The sequence below is a fragment of the Labrus bergylta genome, chromosome 9 (assembly GCF_963930695.1).
Source record: "Labrus bergylta chromosome 9, fLabBer1.1, whole genome shotgun sequence".
Taxonomy (NCBI): Eukaryota; Metazoa; Chordata; class Actinopteri; order Labriformes; family Labridae; genus Labrus; species Labrus bergylta.
Window position 1 is genome coordinate 16574565 of NC_089203.1, and position 14941 is coordinate 16589505.

The 14941-nt window shown below is 39.9% G+C and overlaps 4 protein-coding genes across 9 annotated transcripts in view; all 4 read right to left on the minus strand.

Annotated features, from left to right (window-relative positions):
* The window catches only part of LOC109990510 (protocadherin alpha-C2), a 196522-nt gene that overhangs the window by 162145 nt on the left and 19436 nt on the right, over positions 1 to 14941 (minus strand). The window contains exon 1 of one of the 6 annotated variants that reach the window (XM_065958485.1): positions 8161 to 10638. The exons of the other annotated variants lie outside the window; for them this stretch is intronic. Within the exon in view, the coding sequence (XP_065814557.1) occupies positions 8161 to 10515 (2355 nt within the window). The 5' untranslated portion in view covers positions 10516 to 10638. Of the gene's footprint in view, positions 1 to 8160; positions 10639 to 14941 lie in introns of those variants that run through there. 6 annotated transcript variants of the gene reach the window in all.
* Positions 653 to 3645, minus strand: LOC109990473 (protocadherin alpha-3-like). Its single transcript, XM_020642616.3, has one exon. The coding sequence runs from the start codon at positions 3219 to 3221 to the stop codon at positions 822 to 824; it is 2400 nt and encodes a 799-aa protein (XP_020498272.3). The 5' UTR covers positions 3222 to 3645; the 3' UTR covers positions 653 to 821.
* LOC109990472 (protocadherin alpha-8-like) lies at positions 4407 to 7880 on the minus strand. The gene has a single exon (XM_020642615.2). The coding sequence runs from the start codon at positions 6986 to 6988 to the stop codon at positions 4616 to 4618; it is 2373 nt and encodes a 790-aa protein (XP_020498271.2). The 5' UTR covers positions 6989 to 7880; the 3' UTR covers positions 4407 to 4615.
* On the minus strand, positions 10636 to 14826 carry LOC109990470 (protocadherin alpha-8-like). The gene is made up of 2 exons (XM_020642613.3): positions 11973 to 14826; positions 10636 to 10656 (listed from the first exon to the last, which is right to left on the minus strand). The coding sequence occupies exons 1-2, from the start codon at positions 14361 to 14363 to the stop codon at positions 10636 to 10638; spliced, it is 2412 nt and encodes an 803-aa protein (XP_020498269.2). The 5' UTR covers positions 14364 to 14826.

Sequence of the window (14941 nt, forward strand, 5' to 3'; positions counted from 1 at the left end):
ATCACTGATACTATAAAACATGAAAATACTCGACGAACACACTTGTAAGAGGCAACGAGAGAGTGTATAATGTTCTTATGACTGATAAAAAAGAGAACCAATCAGGTGTCTGGTTGTGGATCAGGGTAACTAAGCAGCACTCTTTGGTAGCACCATAAGAGCTATTATGCTCGTTGTGTAGTTTGGGAAATAGTGACCTATACATCTATTTCTTTTAGTTTTATTTGTGTTGTCAATATTGTTTCATCGTACTGATGTACTGCAGTTAACTACAGTCAACTTATCCAAAGGGTAGCAAAAGGGAAACAGTCACGATTTAGTCAATCTTTCCATCTTGTGTAAATAAATAAATGAATAAATGTGAAAACTAGGCTCCTTGGTACTAATACATCATGAATAAATGCATTATATTAAAGGAATAAGGAGGGTTTTTTTTTAATACCTGATACTTCAAAGTAGCAGTATAAATAAAGTGTAACTTAAAAATATCACTCAGTCACTGGTCATTTACCCTAGTTCATAACCCTGCTTGAAAATGGTAAGTTGGTGCATTTCAGCACCATGGATAGCGATGAATAGCTAACCCACAACCGTCCACTATGCCCTCAAAGCCTTGAAACACAGATGATGTGATACACATGCAGACAAAAAAAAAACCGCATTTGCTACATATTTCAGTCCTATCTCAGTAGATGTTCTCCTCCTGTATTCAGTAAATGCATTTCCACTTCCACCAGGTTTCTTTTTTTCAACCAAGTTTAATTACAACACAAACCTTTCCAACAACTTATAGATACGCATCACATGAGGTAGGAACGAGACTAAAGACGTATTTGAGGTTGAAAAATAGTTTTGATATTTCCTACCTCAGTAGATGTCCTCCTCCTGTCAGGGAGCACTAGTGTGTTGGCATGGCTGCCCGGCACTATAGTAGATCCTATACTCATTCTGGGTCCCACTAACATGTAGCGTTTCTCTCCAGATCTGTACTGGATGCTGTGACACAGTGTCCCGTCATAATTAGTCTCTTGTAGATATTTAGAAGTGTAGTCTGTGGATTTGGAGCACTGCATTGCAATGAGCACGATGATGCTGATGAGAAAAAGTGCTGAAACTGAGGCCAAAGTTATCATGAGATAAAAAGTCACATTACTCTCCTCATCATCGTTTGTTGCACTTTTAACATCAGAAGCAGCAAAAGCCTCTTTGGGCTCCACAACTTTGACAATGACAGTAGCTGTTGCAGAGAGGGAAACGTTTCCATTGTCTTTGACCAGTATGACCAGTTTCTGCTCAGCCTCGTCTGTCTCTGTGAATGAGCGAAGTGTTCTGATCTGTCCTGTATAGCGGTCCAAAGCAAAGAGACTGTGCTCAGTCACTTCCTGCAGTGAAAACAGTAACCAGCCGTTATATCCTATATCAGCGTCATAGGCTCTGACTTTAGTCACCAAGTGTGCTGCGTTCACATTGCGGGGAATCTCCTCCACACCTTCAGCAGAACCGTTGGAGCTGACTGGATACAGGATGACTGGAGCGTTGTCGTTCTGATCCAGAATGAACACGTTCACTGTGACGTTGCTGCTTAGTGACGGAGTTCCAGAATCTGTGGCCACAACTTGGAACTGGAACGTTTTCACTGTTTCAAAGTCGAAACTTTTCAGCGCGGTTATGTGTCCGTTTTCAGAGTTTACATTAATAAAAGATGTCATACCATTTTGACTTCCCTCTCTCACAATATGATATGAAATAGCTGCATTTTCATTTATGTCTTCATCTGTTGCGCTCACAGAGAATATTGAAGCTCCAGCGACGTTATTTTCTACCAGATAAAACTGTAAAGGGTTTAGTTGAAAAATCGGACTGTTGTCATTTACATCTGATATCTGAATACTGAGCGTTTTAAAAGAAGATAAGGGAGGGTCACCACAATCAGTGGCTTTTATTGTTATTTCAAAATATGACACCTGCTCTCGATCTAGGAGTCCCTTGGTGACAACTGAATATATGTTCTCCTTATAAGAAGGTTTTAAGTCAAAAGGTACGTCGTTGTTTATCTTTGAAATTATTTTTCCATTGACTCCGGAGTCTTTATCCGTCACACTCAGAAGAGAAATAACTGTTCCAGGTTTTGAATCTTCAGACACTGTATTTGACAGTGATGTGACTTCTATTTCAGGTGGATTATCATTGATGTCTTTTATTTTAATAATGACTCTACATCTTCCAATTAATGGAGGTGTTCCTTTGTCCGACGCCTCAACATCCAGTTTATAATTCTCTGTTTCCTCAAAATCCAACTCTCCTTTTAATTTTAATTGTCCACTTGCACCGTCCAGTTCAAAGATCTCGTAAGCTTTTCGTGCTAATGTTTTACTGAGTCTGTACTCTATTTCCCCATTGGCCCCTTCATCTGGATCAATTGCATTCACTCTTGTTACAGTAGTGCCAACAGGTGTATTTTCATTTATTTCTAATTGATAAGTATCCTGACTGAAGATTGGACGGTTATCATTACTGTCTAGAACAATGATAGAAACATTTGAAGTTCCTGATCTTTGAGGTTTACCTCCATCAACAGCTGTTACAATTAGCAAGTGTTCTTTCTTTTGTTCTCTGTCTAAAGATTTCTTCAGCACTAAAAATGGCATTTTTTCCTCATCGCTTTGACTTATTTCTATTTCGAAGTGATCGTTTTGTGTTAAAGTATATGTACGAATAGAGTTACTCCCAGCATCGGGATCACGAGCAGCGTGTAGCTGGAATCGAATTCCCGGGGATGAATGTTCTGCTATTTCAAATGTTTGTTTATTTTCAGGAAAACTAGGAGAATGGTCATTAACGTCAGTAACTTCAACAACAATATGGTGCATTTCTAACGGATTTTCGACAAGGATTTTTAGTTCCATCACGCATGGACCATGTCCGTGACACAGCTCCTCTCTGTCGATTTTCTTACTGATCTGTAAGGCTCCATTGTCCGGGTTAACCTCGAAAAACGCGTCCTTAGATCCAGAAACAACACGGAAACGTCGATCGACTAACGATGCTTTGTCCAAACCAAGATCCTTTGCAACATTTCCAACAAGGGTTCCTTCTTTCATCTCCTCTGGTATAGAGTACCTCAATTCAGCCAAAGCCTGCTTTCCATAGATCAGCAATAATAAAAAATGAAAGATAAACCAAACGTAGCTCTGTGATTTAGATCGCCTTTGTCTCCCCATCGTGATCCAGCGCTATTTTAACACAAAAGATCGCGTCTCTGCAACAACTTAAATTCGTTTATCCGAACCGTCTAGCATAGTATTTATATAAATCTCAACCAAGCGATTTCATTCGACTCGCATACTCAAGTCAAATGTATCCTCTGCTGTGAAGAAGCGAACAAAAGCTTTATAAGGGGAGGGACACAATCTGCGATGGACCTATTGGTGTAACAGTGACACCGAGTGGACTATATATAAGATGATTAAAAGTCCTGAAAATGCATTACAAATATGTACACCTAAATCAGAAATCACACCTGACGATATCACAAAAGACGAGGGGATTAAGTACGCTATTAAAAACACCGACATTATACAAATGCTTAAAGTTAGATATAGGACTCTGACATTCCTATGGTCATGTTACATTTTCTCTTTGCTACAGCTAGAAATATCGTTTATATTGGTGAAATGTGATGATGGGCAAAGATAGAAAGCGATAACTTTGAAGTTGCATTATGAACGAAATTACAAAAACGACACCATTAATAACGAAATTATGTAGGCTTCAGCCTGCTTCATGTCTGCCAGTGCACTTCAGCACCATGGAGACTGATCCCAAACAGACCAGCTTCCCCCCTATCTCTCTCAACCACATCATTTCTCGCCCCGGTTAACTATGCCTAACGGCGACTATGCCTTTTGCACAACGCTGATGAATGCAACCAACAAGATCATACATTATCCATCTGCTTATTAGACTGAGTGTGAATTCATTTAATTTAATCCCAATATTATTGGTGCTAATATTCCTTTCAAACAATAAATCAGCAACATAAATATATCCATAAATACCTCAGCATATGATAAATGACATGTATACCCATTCCTAGCACTACAGCAGCCTTTTTGTCAATATTTGTTTTACATGCCTAGTAGAGTGACGAATATTGCCAGGAAAAAATTCAGTGGATTTAAGACAAGGCAGGTATTAATTGTTATTTTATGGAAAAAAATTGGTGGCCTTTGTTAAATACTCATTGCCCAAGTTTCCCCAACAACAGGCTGATATGGGATAAACTTCTCTCACTGTGAGGAATAGGTCTTTTTTTGTTATCTGAATGCCATATAAAAACACATCAGGTGTTCATAACGACATAGCAAGAGTTTGGATAAATACAATGAAGACTCTGGATGAGAACAGAGAACGTTTTGTATCTATTGAAGCAACTTTTGCACACAGATAAAGGATGAGGCAAACATTATTTTAAGGTGACACACTTAAAATGTTCTATTAAAAAGAGCAGATACTAAAGCGTCTGTCTAAAATAATCGTAACTACCAGGTGAATAAGACCATACATCCTAAAACCCCCAAAAATGTGATTGACAGAGCAGAAAACAGCATCTTTGTTAGGTACCAAGTCTTACCTCAGTAGAAGTTCTCCTCCTGTCAGGGAGCACTAGTGTGTTGGCATGGCTCCCCGGGACTATAGTAGATCCTATACTCATTCTGGGTCCCACTAACATGTAGCGTTTGTCTCCAGATCTGTACTGGATGCTGTGACACAGTGTCCCGTCATAATTAGCCTCTTGTAGGTATTTGGAAGTGTAGTCTGTGGATTTGGAGCACTGCATTGCAATGAGCACGATGATGCTGATGAGAAAAAGTGCTGAAACTGAGGCCAAAGTTATCATGAGATAAAAAATGACATTACTCTCCTCATCATCGTTTGTTGCACTTTTAACATCAGAAGCAGCAAAAGCCTCTTTGGGCTCCACAACTTTGACAATGACAGTAGCTGTTGCTGAGAGGGAAACGTTGCCATTGTCTTTGACCAGTATGACCAGTTTCTGCTCAGCCTCGTCTGTCTCTGTGAATGAGCGAAGTGTTCTGATCTGTCCTGTATAGCGGTCCAAAGCAAAGAGACTGTGCTCAGTCACTTCCTGCAGTGAAAACAGTAACCAGCCGTTATATCCTATATCAGCGTCATAGGCTCTGACTTTAGTCACCAAGTGTGCTGCGTTCACATTGCGGGGAATCTCCTCCACACCTTCAGCAGAACCGTTGGAGCTGACTGGATACAGGATGACTGGAGCGTTGTCGTTCTGATCCAGAATGAACACGTTCACTGTGACGTTGCTGCTTAGTGACGGAGTTCCAGAATCTGTGGCCACAACTTGGAACTGGAACGTTTTCACTGTTTCAAAGTCGAAACTTTTCAGCGCAGTTATGTGTCCGTTTTCAGAGTTTATATTGAGAAAAGACAAGACGTCATTTTGACTTCCTACCCTCACAATTTGATATGAAATAGCTGCATTGTCATTTATGTCATTGTCTGTTGCGCTCACAGAGAATATTGAAGCTCCAGCAACGTTATTTTCTACCAGATAAAACTGTAAAGGGTTTTGTTCAAAGTGTGGACTGTTGTCATTCACATCTGATATCTGAATACTGAGCGTTTTAAAAGAAGATAAGGGAGGGTCACCACAATCAGTGGCTTTTATTGTTATTTCAAAATATGATACCTGCTCTCGATCTAAGAGTCCCTTGGTGACAACAGAGTAAGTATTTTCCTTGTATGAAGGTTGTAGTTCAAAAGGCACGTCGTTGTTAATGGTTGTGAGGATTTTACCATTAATACCAGAGTCTTTATCCATCACGCTTATAAGTGCAACAATTGTTCCAGGTTTTGAATCTTCAGTCACAGTCTTCGAAAGGGAAGTGACTTCTATTCGTGGTGGATTATCATTGACGTCTTTAATCTTCACAACAACTCTACACCGGCTTGTTAACGGCGGTGTCCCTTTGTCAGACGCCTGAACATCTAATTTGTAAATCTCTGTTTCCTCAAAATCCAAAGTTCCTTTCAAATGTAGTTGTCCACTTAAACTATCCAATTCAAAGATCTCGTAAACTTTTCGTGCTAATGTTTTACTGAGTCTGTACTCTATCTCCCCATTCGCCCCTTCATCTGGATCAACTGCCTGTACTCTTGTTACACTAGTGCCAACAGGTGTATTTTCATATATTTCTATCTGATATGTATCTTGACTAAACATTGGACGGTTATCATTGCTATCTAGAACAACGATAGAAACATTTAAAGTCCCTGATCTTTGAGGTTTACCCCCATCAACAGCTGTTACAATTAGCAAGTGTTCTTTCTTTTGTTCTCTGTCTAAAGGTTTCTTCAGCACTAAAAATGGCATTTTGTCCTCATCGCTTTGACTTATTTCTATTTCAAAGTGATCATTCGACGTTATTGTGTATGTGCGTATTGAGTTAATTCCAGCATCAGGGTCATGGGCCGCATGCAGTTCGTATCGCGATCCTGCAGATGCATGTTCTGCTATTTCAAATCTCTGTTCTGCTTCAGTAAATCTGGGGGAGTGATCATTTACATCAGTAATTTCAACAACTACATAGTGAATTTCCAACGGGTTTTCAGCAACGATTTTCAGCTCCATAAAACATGCACCACTTCCCTCGCACAGCTCCTCTCTGTCTATTTTCCTACTGATATGTAAGGCTCCATTGTCCGGGTTAACCTCGAAAAAAGTATTCTCAGATGCAGACACAACACGAAACCGCCGATCAATCAACGAGGATTTGTCCAGACCTAGATCTTTGGCAACGTTTCCAACAAGGGTTCCTTCTTTCATCTCCTCTGGAATCGAGTACCTCAATTCAGCCAAAGCCTGTTTTCCAAAGGTCAGCAGTACGGAAAAAAGAAAGGCAAAGCAACATCGGTAGCTTGATCGAGATCTTCTTTCGTTCCCCATCGTCAACCAAGAACTGAAACACTCAAAGGATCCTTTTCCTGCAACAAATCAGACTGACATATCCGACCCGCTTAGCATCGTGAAATCCTAATAACGGTGTTGTTCCACTCGCATGCTCAATCAAATGTGTCCTCTCCTCTGAAGAACCGAACAAAAGCTTTTTTTTTTAGGGGAGGGACTAAGCCTTTTATGGCCTTATTGATGTTACAGTGACACCAGGTGGATAAAATAAGTTGTATACTTTGCTGAGAAAATCCATCTTTCGATATCACAACAGAAGCAAAGCCTTGTGCAGTATATTATCAGGGGAAGTATGTGCTATAGCTACCTTACCCGAACATTCTTGTATCTTTAGGTTTCTGTCTCTCTTCGACACATCATGAAACTAGAACTAACATCAAGACAAATATTCACAAGAAGCTAAATCGTTAAAACCTCAAAGTGACAATACAAATGAAATGTAGCTGGGGAAAATGCGTATTTATTTTCTTTGAGATTCCCTGCTTAGTCATTATTCTCAACAATGATCTAATTAACATGTCTATGCTTCAAAATCAATAAAATTACCAAAACTAAACATGTGTTGTGAGTTTAAGTTTACTTTTTCTCCTTCACAGTTGAGTGGGTGAACTTCAGCACCATGGATAGCGATTCCAAACAGACCAGCTGCACTTTCTTAGTCAAACTATTGTCTCCTTAGTTATCCAACCAACAATCTAACAACAGCACAACCAACATTATATCAGACTATAAGCAGATATTTTAATCATTATATTGTAATTATTGTTGTTCGTTTGTCAAACTGTTTGCCCATATTTTGCCAAAAAACGGGCATCAATCAAGTCCGACTGTCCCTCTCACAGAGGGAGACAGTGGCATTACTTTGCGATGTGTTTTGGAAAACAAAAGTGTTAATTTAAACCAATGAAGTGTAATGAAGAGGCTGATGACAGGACCAAATAGAAAAATGAGCACTGAACAGCAGCTGGAAGCTGAGAGCAACATTATAGTAATCCATGAAATCTTTAATCGTCTCCTTTAAAATAAAAAGACGCCATACCTTCTGTCTTAAGTAACACGCTGAATAAGACACCACAAATAATCAATTACACAAATTGTGCTACACAAGTCTTGACAGAAAACAACACCTTTGCAACTTGGGAAAGTCTTACCTCAGTAGAAGTTCTCCTCCTGTCAGGGAGCACTAGTGTGTTGGCATGGCTGCCCGGGACTATAGTAGATCCTATACTCATTCTGGGTCCCACTAACATGTAGCGTTTGTCTCCAGATCTGTACTGGATGCTGTGACACAGTGTCCCGTCATAATTAGTCTCTTGTAGATATTTGGAAGTGTAGTCTGTGGATTTGGAGCACTGCATTGCAATCAGCACGATGATGCTGATGAGAAAAAGTGCTGAAACTGAGGCCAAAGTTATCATGAGATAAAAAGTGACATTACTCTCCTCATCATCGTTTGTTGCACTTTTAACATCAGAAGCAGCAAAAGCCTCTTTGGGCTCCACAACTTTGACAATGACAGTAGCTGTTGCAGAGAGGGAAACGTTTCCATTGTCTTTGACCAGTATGACCAGTTTCTGCTCAGCCTCGTCTGTCTCTGTGAATGAGCGAAGTGTTCTGATCTGTCCTGTATAGCGGTCCAAAGCAAAGAGACTGTGCTCAGTCACTTCCTGCAGTGAAAACAGTAACCAGCCGTTATATCCTATATCAGCGTCATAGGCTCTGACTTTAGTCACCAAGTGTGCTGCGTTCACATTGCGGGGAATCTCCTCCACACCTTCAGCAGAACCGTTGGAGCTGACTGGATACAGGATGACTGGAGCGTTGTCGTTCTGATCCAGAATGAACACGTTCACTGTGACGTTGCTGCTTAGTGACGGAGTTCCAGAATCTGTGGCCACAACTTGGAACTGGAACGTTTTCACTGTTTCAAAGTCGAAACTTTTCAGCGCAGAAATTTGTCCATTTTCAGAGTTTATATTGAGAAAAGCCATGACGTCATTTTGGCTTCCTTCCCTCACAATATGATATGAAATAGCTGCATTGTCATTTATGTCATTGTCTGTTGCGCTCACAGAAAATATTGAAGCTCCAGCAACGTTATTTTCTACCAGATAAAACTGTAAAGGGTTTTGTTCAAAATGTGGACTGTTGTCGTTCACATCTGATATCTGAATACTGAGAGTTTTAAAAGTGGAAAAGGGAGGGTCACCACAATCAGTTGCTTTTATTGTTATTTCATAATGTGACACCTGCTCTCGGTCCAAAAGTCCCTTGGTGACAACTGAGTAAGTGTTTTCTTTGTATGAAGGTTTTAATTCAAAAGGTACGTCGTTGTTTATGGTTGAAATTATCTTTCCATCAACACCAGAGTCTTTATCCATCACGCTTATAAGTGCAATAATTGTTCCAGGTTTTGAATCTTCAGACACTGTATTTGACAGTGATGTGACTTCTATTTCTGGAGCATTATCATTGACGTCTTTTATTTTAATAACGACTCTACACCGGCTTGTTAACGGAGGTGTCCCTTTGTCCGACGCCTCAATATCTATTTTATAAATCTCAGTTCCCTCAAAGTCCAGTTCTCCTTTCAACTTAATTATTCCACTTGAACTATCCAGTTCAAAGATCTCGTAAACTTTTCGTGCTAAGGCTTTACTGAGTCTGTACTCTATTTCCCCATTGGCCCCTTCATCTTGATCAGTTGCATTCACTCTTGTTACAGTAGTACCAACTGAAACGTTTTCATATATTTCTATCTGATAAGTATCCTGACTAAACGTTGGACGGTTATCATTTATATCAAGGACAACTATGGAAACATTTAAAGTCCCTGATCTTTGAGGTTTACCTCCATCAACAGCTGTTAGAATTAGCAAGTGTTCTTTCTTTTGTTCTCTGTCTAAAGATTTCTTCAGCACTAAAAATGGAAGTTTTTCCTCGTCGCTTTGACTTATTTCTATGTCAAAGTGATTATTTGTGGTTAATGTATAAGTGCGGATAGAGTTACTCCCAGCATCGGGATCACGCGCAGCGTGTAGCTGGAACCGCGTTCCCGAAGGTGCATGTTCAGCTATATTTAATTGCTGTACCTTCTCAGGAAAACTTGGGGCGTGATCATTTACATCAGTAACTTCTACAGCTACATAGTGGATTTCTAACGGGTTTTCAACAAGAATTTTCAGCTCCATTAAGCATGCACCATTTCCCTCACACAGCTCCTCTCTGTCGATTTTCTTACTGATCTGTAAGGCTCCATTGTCCGGGTTAACCTCGAAAAAAGTGTCCTTAGATCCAGAAACAACACGGAAACGTCGATCGACTAACGATGCTTTGTCCAAACCAAGATCCTTTGCAACATTTCCAACAAGGGTTCCTTCTTTCATCTCCTCTGGTATAGAGTACCTCAATTCAGCCAACGCCGGTTTTCCAACGACCAGCAGTAATGAAAAATGAAAGATAAACCAAACGTAGCTCTGTGATTTAGAGCGCCTTTGTCTCCCCATCGTGATCCAGCGCTATTTTTAACACACAAAATCGCGTCTCTGCAACAAGTCAAATATCCGACCTGTTTAGCATCATATTTCTATACATCTCAACCAAACGATGTCATTCGGCTTGCATGTTCAATTCAAGCGTTTCCTCTGCTGCGAAGAAGCGAACAAAAGCTTTATAAGGGGAGGGACACAATCTGCGATGGCCCTAATGGTGTAACAGTGACACCAAGTGGACTATATACATGCCTTATTTGATTAAAAGTCATATATACATATATAACGAATATATATACACCTTAATCAGAAATCACACCTGACGATATCACAAAAGAAGCGGAGATAACGCAGGCTGTGAAAAAACACGATACCTAATACACAATTCTATAGGCATGACTCATACATAGTACCACGTTACTTTTTCACTCTTCTACATATGAAAGCAATTGTATATATATGCTAAGAAAGGTTACTTGTAATTTACCATTTAAATAAAATTACAAATACTAAACAATTCAAAAATAAGTTCATGTTCTGCTTTGCTTTCAGTCTGCTTGAAAACAGCTATTGAATTTCACCACCATGAATACCGATTTCAAACAGTGCCGTGGCCTCTTTTCTGTCCCATCCACATCATTTGTCCTAGGTTATTAAACCTTTGGCACTATCGTGGTATTCAGACCGACAACATTATCAACTAGGAAGTTGATCACATTTAATAATGCTCTGACAAAACCGTCTGCCCCTATGTTCCCCAAAAGCAGTTACAATCAAGGGAAGTATTTCCCTTTTCAATCGAGAAAAGCGCATATTTACCTTCCGTTGCCGTGTATTCAGCTTTGTTTTTATTTCTGTCCGAAAAGAGTCAGGGCATTTCAGCACCATGGATAGCTATTTCAACCTTCGACGCAGACTTTTCGTCATACTTTGTCTTTTTGATTGATATGCCAAAGTAAAGTGACTTTTGGTTGAACTAAAAATACAACAAGTTTGGCCATTTTGATTGTAATGATATTATGAAAAAAAATAACCTGTCCTTTTTTTCATAATATCATTACAATCAAAATGGCCATTGACAAAATATCTATGACAATCTTTATCAAACAGAAGCTGGTATGACATTGACTTGTTCTATTCTCCCACTGGGAAAATATATTATTTTTCTAAACGGCATACACACACACCGGTTCATAACGACTCAGGAAATAGTTTGGGTGTAACTGGAGAAGACCTGAGAGAACGTTGTGCATAACTCAGCAGCGTTTGCACACAGAAGAAGAATAAGAAAAAATATATGGAAAGCGAAGTGAAATCTGTTCTTTTGAAAAGAGAAAACACCATACAAATTTTCCTGAAGCTATAGTTGAAACATTCCGAATAAGAAACATATAACCTCAAACTGCAAACAGTGTGATACACACCTGAACAACAGCAAAAACATATATATAACTCCGTGTTAAAGCTCTTACCTCAGTAGAAGTCCTCCTCCTGTCAGGGAGCACTAGTGTGTTGGCATGGCTCCCCGGGACTATAGTAGATCCTATACTCATTCTGGGTCCCACTAACATGTAGCGTTTGTCTCCAGATCTGTACTGGATGCTGTGACACAGTGTCCCGTCATAATTAGTCTCTTGTAGGTATTTTGAAGTGTAGTCTGTTGATTTGGAGCACTGCATTGCAATGAGCACGATGATGCTGATGAGAAAAAGTGCTGAAACTGAGGCCAAAGTTATCATGAGATAAAAAGTCACATTACTCTCCTCATCATCGTTTGTTGCACTTTTAACATCAGAAGCAGCAAAAGCCTCTTTGGGCTCCACAACTTTGACAATGACAGTAGCTGTTGCAGAGAGGGAAACGTTTCCATTGTCTTTGACCAGTATGACCAGTTTCTGCTCAGCCTCGTCTGTCTCTGTGAATGAGCGAAGTGTTCTGATCTGTCCTGTATAGCGGTCCAAAGCAAAGAGACTGTGCTCAGTCACTTCCTGCAGTGAAAACAGTAACCAGCCGTTATATCCTATATCAGCGTCATAGGCTCTGACTTTAGTCACCAAGTGTGCTGCGTTCACATTGCGGGGAATCTCCTCCACACCTTCAGCAGAACCGTTGGAGCTGACTGGATACAGGATGACTGGAGCGTTGTCGTTCTGATCCAGAATGAACACGTTCACTGTGACGTTGCTGCTTAGTGACGGAGTTCCAGAATCTGTGGCCACAACTTGGAACTGGAACGTTTTCACTGTTTCAAAGTCGAAACTTTTCAGAGCCAATATATCTCCGTTTTCAGAGTTGATGTTGAGATTGAATGCATGATTGTTGTTATTCTCTTTTCCATTTCTTAAAATATTATACAAAATACGAGAATTATCTCCTTCGTCGAGGTCAGATGCCCCCACCGAAAACACTGTAGCTCCCGGAGAGTTATTCTCAGTAACATAAAATGTGTAAGGGCTTGCTGAAAACTTTGGATTGTTATCATTTACATCCGATACAATAATACTAATGCTTCTTTCAGAAGACAACGATGGCACACCTGCATCTTTTGCTACAATTGTTACATCATATTTAGACTGTTTTTCTCTATCTAGGAGCGATTTTGTGACTATAGAATACATGTTGTCATGTGTAGAAGGTGATAATGTGAATGGAACATCTTTATCGAATGAACAAATAACTTTCCCATTAAGACCAGAGTCTTTATCATGGACACTTATTAATGCCACAGTGGTTCCCAGTCTAGCATCCTCTGGTATTGCCCTCGAAAACGATGTAATCTCTATTCGAGGGATGTTGTCATTTAAATCCACAATATTCACCAACACACTTTTATCCGTCCTCAAAGGAGCAGATCCCTTATCAGACGCTTGTATATCAATTTCATAACTTTCCTCTAATTCAAAGTCTATCAGTCCTCGAACAATAATTTCTCCTGTTATTGGATCTACACGAAAAAGTTCGCGTATTCTGCTGTTCACATTCTTGCCTAATGAATAGATAACCTCGCCATTGGAACCTTCATCTAAATCAGAAGCATTTACTTTTATAATTGTTGTATCAATAGGAGCATTTTCTTCCAAAAGAACCGAGTAAGTGTCTTCGTTAAATACTGGCATATTATCATTAATGTCTAAGACGTCAACAATTATTTCAGCTGTTCCGGACTTACTTGGTTTTCCTCCGTCAATGGCTGTTAGTAGCAGCTTATGATTTTTCTTTGTTTCCCTGTCTAGCGTTTTTAGTAAAACTAATATCGGTATTTTTCCATCTTTTCCCCGATCTTTGACTTCCAAACGGAAATGATCATTTGAACTAAGTTTGTACTCCTGGACAGAAAATTGACCGACATCAGAATCGTGTGCTGCTGGCAGCTGGAGACGCAAGCCTGGGAGAACGGACTCTGAAATTTCGAGACGTGACTCTTTGGTGTTGAAGGTGGGAAAGTGGTCATTCACGTCCAGCACCTCTACAGTCACATAATGAATTTCAAGAGGGTTTTCCAGCACGGTTTTCAGATTTATTAAGCACACACTATTCCTCTCACAAACCTTCTCTTTGTCAATTACACGGTCAACATACAATAATCCGTCGTTCTGGTTTACATGAAAGAATGACTCCGTTGAACCCTCCACAACACGACATCCTCTTTCTTTCAGTGTGCTTTTCTCTAACCCCAAATCCTTTGCTATATTCCCAACAGCGGTTCCTTTTTCAACTTCCTCGGGGATGGAGTATCTTATTTGCGCGGAAACTGTGCTCCAAAGCAAACCTGATAAAACAATGAAAGCGACCCACCGCCATTGCTCTCGCGATGGTCCAGGTCTTTTTTGCTCCAGAGCAAAAAGATGAAAATAAATATCCATGTCTTAGGATAACGACCTCATCAAAAACAAAAAACGTACTCTATGTTCAATAAAGTGTGCTGTTTCTTGAATGTTATCCTATTTGTGGATTTAAAATCGTTGCAGTGAGAGCAAGGGATGCACCCAGTCCTGAAATATGAAATCCATGCCCACAATGGGGAGGACCCTAATCTCAGACAAAGGCGTCTCTTTAAACGCTTTTCTGCTCGCATAGTGACACCAAGTGATCACATTCCAGATAGTTTCCTCCTCAAAAAAGGCATTCCCTCATTTCCATCAAGAAACGTAGGCACATATGGTGCACATTGGCTACTTTGATCGTGGCTTTATCAAACACACTCCCCACGCTTTTTTGTTTTCAGCACAATGGACAGTGACTTCATGACCAAGACTCGTCCCTTGTAGGGGCACTCCATAAACAACTCAAAACATAAACAGCACTTTGGAAGTCAAATCTATGTTATTTTTGTCATCTTATATTATTAAAATTATTAAAATTAAAGCTGTGCGCCTCGCTTCCAATGCACCTAAAATACTCAAATAGACAGTTTGAATGAAAAGCAACTGAAAACACATGA